Source organism: Copadichromis virginalis, linkage group LG6 (genome assembly GCF_057382275.1).
Source record: "Copadichromis virginalis isolate Kocher_CV1m ecotype Utaka linkage group LG6, C_Virginalis_male_GT1.1, whole genome shotgun sequence".
Classification (NCBI taxonomy): Eukaryota; Metazoa; Chordata; class Actinopteri; order Cichliformes; family Cichlidae; genus Copadichromis; species Copadichromis virginalis.
Window position 1 is genome coordinate 15,806,324 of NC_140623.1, and position 6,540 is coordinate 15,812,863.

General features: G+C 38.2%; 1 protein-coding gene across 1 annotated transcript; it reads left to right on the forward strand.

Moving 5' to 3' along the window:
- The first annotated feature begins 353 nt into the window (after positions 1–353).
- LOC146707535 (sterile alpha motif domain-containing protein 3-like) lies at positions 354–4,746 on the forward strand. Its single transcript, XM_085458919.1, has 9 exons — positions 354–535; positions 1,194–1,389; positions 1,477–1,638; positions 2,120–2,207; positions 2,298–2,462; positions 2,753–2,959; positions 3,193–3,361; positions 3,523–3,602; positions 4,081–4,746. The coding sequence occupies exons 1-9, from the start codon at positions 442–444 to the stop codon at positions 4,375–4,377; spliced, it is 1,458 nt and encodes a 485-aa protein (XP_085315045.1). The 5' UTR covers positions 354–441; the 3' UTR covers positions 4,378–4,746.
- Positions 4,747–6,540: the final 1,794 nt, after the last annotated feature.

The window sequence follows — 6,540 nt, forward strand, 5'->3', positions numbered from 1 at the left end:
GCAGGCACAACCAAATGATGTAAAAAAAAAACTGGTCCATTTCCATTTTATTAAGTTCCAGTTATAATTTTTTAATGTTTTAAATCTTTCAAAAACGTGAAATCATTTTACTGTTATGTTTGGCCATTTACTTTTTTGCTTTTACTACATCCTAGAATTGTTCATTAATTGTGATGTTTTTATGGAATTTGCAACATCAAGTTAAACCGAGGTTCTTTGGAAGTTAAAATGTCAAGCAGATTTTTATGTTACGGTGACTACATTTTGTAAGTTACAAATATAGTTCGCCAAGACAGCATAACGGTTTCTAAACAGCTGCGCATTAATACCACAATGTTGTATTTTCATGTGTCAAGTTCGCAACGCGCATTAATCCCAAAGGCCGAAAAGGCAGCAGCGATGAGTGCTCCGCCTCCGCGCTGACTAGCGTTGACGCAGAAAATGACTCTCAGGGGGTTATCCACGGAGGAGCTCCTTAAAAGGTTGATGGAAGAAGGCATTGATGTGTCAGACGACGAGGCGCAAAGATTTAGAGGTAAGTCGGGTGTGATTTTGTGTTTTTATAAAAATTACAACGTGTAATTTTACAGTAGAGTTAGCAAAAGTCCGAAGAGCTAGATTTAACATGGGCGAAAGATAGCAGTTAGCTAAGTTTTAAACAAAGAAAGGTACAAATGTGGACTATTTAGACTGTTGGTGGAATGTTCAACGTCTGTCTGCCTGCGGTATTCGAGTGTTTTATCAATAAATAGTGACGAACCGTGTACAACAATGTAAAAAAAATCAATAATTTCTCAAAACATGCTAGTATGTAAATATAGCTATTAACAAAATCGTTTTCTAAGCAAAATTTATCGCATCTAACTTGTTTCCCGCTCAAAGGGATTTTAAACAATGGAAGGTACACATTTGTACCATTCCACCTACTTAGTCGGATTTTCGAATATGAGAGCTGTAAGCTCTGCGCAGGGACACTTACTTACATTTTTATATTACCAGTTAATTTATATTAACAATTAATCAAGAGAATTAATTGTAACTTCCTTTTGGGGAATATAGACAGATTCACAATGATAGCTTATTATCATTATTATTATTATTATTATTATTATTATGTATTGACCATAATGTCACTTTAAAACTAAATTTGAAAATGGTTTTATTTTTATTTCATACTGTACTTTATATTTCAGATAACGATGTAGATGGAGAGACTGTAGACTGTGGACTCACGGAGACCATGGTTGCATATCTTTTTGACAAGTCTTTCAAAAAGCAGCTGAAGTTCAGAGACTTCACAAACCGCTACAAGGAAGTCATCATCACTTTACAACCGGTCGACCCATTTGAAGGTACAGTTGAAGGTCCAGTGTCCCAAGCAAACCAGAGGTAGGTTGTGATAAATGTCTAAATTTGCATATGCATTTAAGTGCTTGCAAAATGGCTAGTTAATGCTGTTTTCCTACTGTATTGCAGTTCTATACCTTCTTGCCGTAGACTGCCTGCAGTTATTTCCATTCCAAAATTCCCACAAGATGTCCAGAGTCGCTTGGATCTCAAAGAACCAGTCCAGAAAGAACAGAAGTACCGAAACAAAATAATTGGGAGTCTTTATGAAATGCTGTCACAGTACACAATGTAAGGGTTCCTTTCTGAATAATTACATTAATTTCTTAATATTAATATTGCTGTTGTAAGAGAGGCAGAGAACAAATGCTTAGCCCATCTGCCTCCCAATCTGGAGACCAGCGTTCGAGTCTGGTGTGACACACGGTTCCAATGAACTGGCAATAGTGGTAAAACCATACATCCTGTGTCTCCAGACCTTGTCTGGACTATGATAGCCAAAGTGTTCATTTTCGAATTTGCTCAAGAGTAAATTAATAATTCAGGACTGCAGTCAATTAATTAATGAAGTTTGGGAGAGGTGTGGCTGTTTGTCCACGCCCATTTTTAAAAAATTAAAATCAACTTTAGCTACATTGATTTGACATTGGTCTACAACATACTATTTACGGTAATAACAATATGATTAGAAGAATTGAAGAACAGAAAAGCCCCCAGGAAAGGATAAGAGTAATCAGTGTACTGTGGGTTGTTTTTCTTATGTTTGAAACAGGTACCCAACCCACTCAGACTACATCCAGGTCATCAAAGCCCTGATTGTGAAGTATCCTTTCTCAAGAGATGTACACGGAAATGGTTATGTGAGTACCTCTCCTTTTTTGTTTCTTTTATAGATTATATTAATATAAAGTAACCATAATTAACTACTTATATACATTTGAAACAACTAGGACACCTGGCACAGCCAACTCAAGAGAAAGTTCAAAGCAGAACGGGCTCCCCTAATCAGCAACGAAGAAGTGAACCGGGTTAAAGAAAAGTTTGGACGCACGCAGAAACATCGGACCACAGAGGAATCCAGCAGCTCCTGTCTGAAGAGACTGAAGCCCTCTCTCGTAAGTCCTCACACCCTCAGCCTCTAAGAGCTAAGGTAACATATGTAGTCTTATTATGTTCACTGTAAAGCTAAAAGTAAACATTAATTGAAAGAAACATGTTAACAGATAACATTAACATAGAAAAAGGAACTTCACAGTTGATTTAACAAAAGTCAGCTCAACTTGCAATTCCTATTCAACATTTTTGCATTTTTTTCAAAGCATTTGGTGTACAAATTACCGCATTTCGAGTAACATTAACTTATCAGAGTTTACTTATGATAATACTGATATCTGCTTTGACAAAGGATTCGTGCTTTGTGGGGGAAGATGCAGCCTCCGTTGATGCTCATATCAAGGTGCTAAATGATCAGCACAAGAAGCTACATCCTGACACAGCACTGGTGAAAGACCGCATGACAAAAACCTTTGCATGGAGACGTCGAGAGGTAGCTGAAGGAATGTGTACTGTGGACCTATTAAAGAGATATCCATTCCTGGGGACATCTGCAGGGGTAAGAATTGTTAAGATGATTGGGGAAACAGCTAATGATTTTTTTGTCTCTAAATCTGATTATTATTTTCTGTACTAACTGATTAATCAATCTGTTCATTATCTTTAGAATTTTTGTTCAAGGGTTAAAGCACTTTACATTTATCTCCAGTCTGTGTCTTTAAACATGTCAAAAGTTTAAATCCTCAATGTAAAATGTCATTCTTTTGTCTATTCTGCTCTTTTCATTTCCAGTTGTGTGATGAGGTTGATTTAATGCATCCCTGCCAAGACAACATCTGTCGCCGCTTTAGCGAAAACTTCACTGCTGTTCTTCAAAATGTTCTTCAAATGACCAAGGATTTGCCACTGAAGAAGGTCTACATGGAGGCAAGAGAGAATGCACTGGCTGAAGACATTACAGGTGCTAATTTGACCTCATACAAATAGTAAATTTTGTGACAATTCATTTGCTCTCTCTTCCAAAGATAATTGATGTACCATAGTGCCATGTCAAGAGCATGTTAATGGGAATTTGCATGCTATCAAAATCTAATGAAGTGTATTTGCATCTGTATGACCTAGGAATTGACTTCAAGGGGGCACTTCTCCTCTTGCCATCCATCTTCAAGGAGAAGATAGAAGATTTCATCATCCTTGGAGAGGTAAATGCATGATGCAATGCATAGCCTTTGGCCACAAGTTTCATTTTCTGTGTTTTGTTGGCATGGAGCTGAATTCAGCTGCGGTTCAGCATCACAGCTAAGCTAATGTAGGGGAAACACTGCTGTTAATCCACAGTGCTGCTGTGCTCTTGGGTTTTGTCTGGTGTTTATATAGATAGATAGACCTTTATTGTCCCCTTAGGGAAATTCTTCTTCACAGGTACTGTCACTGTCAGGGGTGATTGCTTTTGCCCTTGAATATTATGTCAAACTTTAGCAGCTTATCAAACACTACCACAACAGTCATTGGTCAAGAAGCTTTTTGTTTGGAGTAGGGGCCATGTTTACAGGTTATCAGAATAGACAGTTTTGTTTTGCAGCAAAAAAAAGAAGGTAATTTGAGGAATCTGTTGAAAATCCACTTGGCACATATTGCTTAAACATACTGTATACTAATGTTTTTCTTCCTCTTCTGCAGAATACTCCCATGAGTCCATACCCAACCATTCGAATGAAGGATAAGAGTTGGACAACTGCCCTCTCAAGACAGTGTCGCTGTGTTGTCACAGTTGAAGGAGTGGATGTTTGCTCATGCTGCTCGCTGGATGAGGCCTACAACTCAGCATTCTCCACCTTCTTCGTGTTCAACATGACCTACCCTGCATACTTCAAGAAAACACTTGTCTTTCTTCAGAACTGCATTGTCAACATAGGAGACCAGGGAGACAAACCCCTGCCAGTAAGTGTCACCAGGGTACTTAACCAACTCTATTAAATATGCCCCCACTCCACAAATGTTCAAAATGTTCAAAAAGGGCATTTACTCTGAGGAAGATGATTACACATGTTGGGTTAGTACACGCACATGAGCCTCATTTCGGCATCACTTGTGGAATAAATGACTGCCAGGCAGCTTTTTCCAAGTATCACTCTTTTCAACGCCATGTGTGATCCGTCAAAACATTGTGTTCAGGTGTTTAATGTCTTTATGTGATTGTTTACTTTTTTTAAATGAATGTATTTTTCTTGACATGTCCTATGGCAATATACGAATGTAATCAAGGATGTATTCCTGTGGTTGTTTAAATGCTTTGATGTGATTCTATTATTGAAAATAAATGGTTAAATAACCAAATATTTTGGACTATTGGGGTACATTTTTGTCTCTTTAGGTACGAAATAGGTTGTCGCTGGGGGGGTACCCTCATAGGTACCCTATTGTACCCTTTTCAAGGGAACATTTCTGTACTATAGTTTGAAGGTACATTTATGTCTTAGGAAAGTACATGATTGTACTTCAGATGGTACAACTTCATAAGGTACAAAAATGTACCAAGCCTAAAGGGTACAGAAATGTCCTTCAAAAAGGAACACCCCCAGCGACAAGCATTTGTACCCTTTTTGGTACACTTTGGCACCCCTATTTCTGAGAGTGTACAGCATCTGTGGAAAGGGGAGAGCATTTTGTTTCAGCCTTGTCATCACATTCTCGCACACACATTGAAAACTGAGAAGCGTTCAAAAGCTTCCATTTTGTCAGCAGAAACGCACACATGCAACCCTCCAACAACACAAATCAGATTCGATGTGTTTTGGCTGTTTAAAACGCTCCTTTAAATGACCCAACTCACTGAAATTTCTCTCAAAATACAGCTTTTAAATTGTTCTCAAGCAAATCTCAGGAATGTGTTTTTACTGTGTAACTCTCACAGTAATGATCTTCAGGTGTCAGTAAATGTAATTCAGGAATATGCAGAATCATAAGCAGACCTTCCGGTGTTGGTTGCGCAAAGCTGCCTGCGTGAGGTTTTCCTGCAGCAGAAAGGACAAGTGCTTCATGAAATTGAGAGGCATGTGCGCGTTTATGCAGGTGACACAGTGGCTGACACTTCATTAATATAGGATGTCAGGCTAAAAATGCCCTGCTCTACTCTACACATCTGACTGGGCAGCTGTTACACACAGATCCCAGGTTTATACCATGAAATTGTTGGCAATAAAGCAGCCGTTCTCTCTGGTGTTCCTGTCTCTTCTGTTAGAGCTTTTTTTTTTTTAAATATCATGTTTAAAATGACATTTCAGTGTTTAAATTGTCATAGCAGATAAAGCTGAAGAAGCGAAGGCTTTAGCAGCTCAGATAAATCTGGTCCTCTTCCCTGTTGACCAGTTTACAGGGTTACTTCACCCTTTTTCCCCTTACACCATTATTGGAATCATTCCATTCAGAAACTTTTGGCTGATCAAAAACCTGATGATCACAAGTAACAGATATCCAGCAAAGCAGGAGCACTTAACATGACAGGAAGAATAGGATTGGAAATGGCAGGCACCAACCCTGGTCGGAGACTTGCACGGACTGATTTGCATACTGAATCAAAACACATTTACTGGCCTTAGAGAAAGGAGTGCAATGATCAAGGGCTTCAACAACGCTATAGTAGTGTAAAGTTTATTTTCATTTTCTCAGTCATGGTGTGTTGCTCCAGTTTAACCCCCGAGGCGTAGAGGCAAGTTGGTGAGCCTTTTTCTTGCCCTTTTCATCATGCTCCATTTTCAAACCCATGCCCTGTTAATCGCTATTACAAGCAAGGCATTCACGGTTCATTTACCAGCCTTTTACTGCAGCTAGATCACATTTATCAACAACATAGTTTTGTAATGATATACTAATTAAACAATTCAAATTAAAGACATGAAACGTAAGTATTGTTAAATGTAAATGCAACAACATTTTTAATGTCATTGTTGATGTTTATGATTCGAATAACCTAACCCTAACCCCTTGACTATTTCTTCAAATGGTAGCATCCGGCTAATTTATTCTCATTACGAAATGTAAAAAATGGTTAAATTAGCTTCCTGTTCATAAAGATTAAACTAGTGCTGTAAATGTTAATCTTGTTAAAATGACGTTAACGCCATCGTACCTATCTTAATT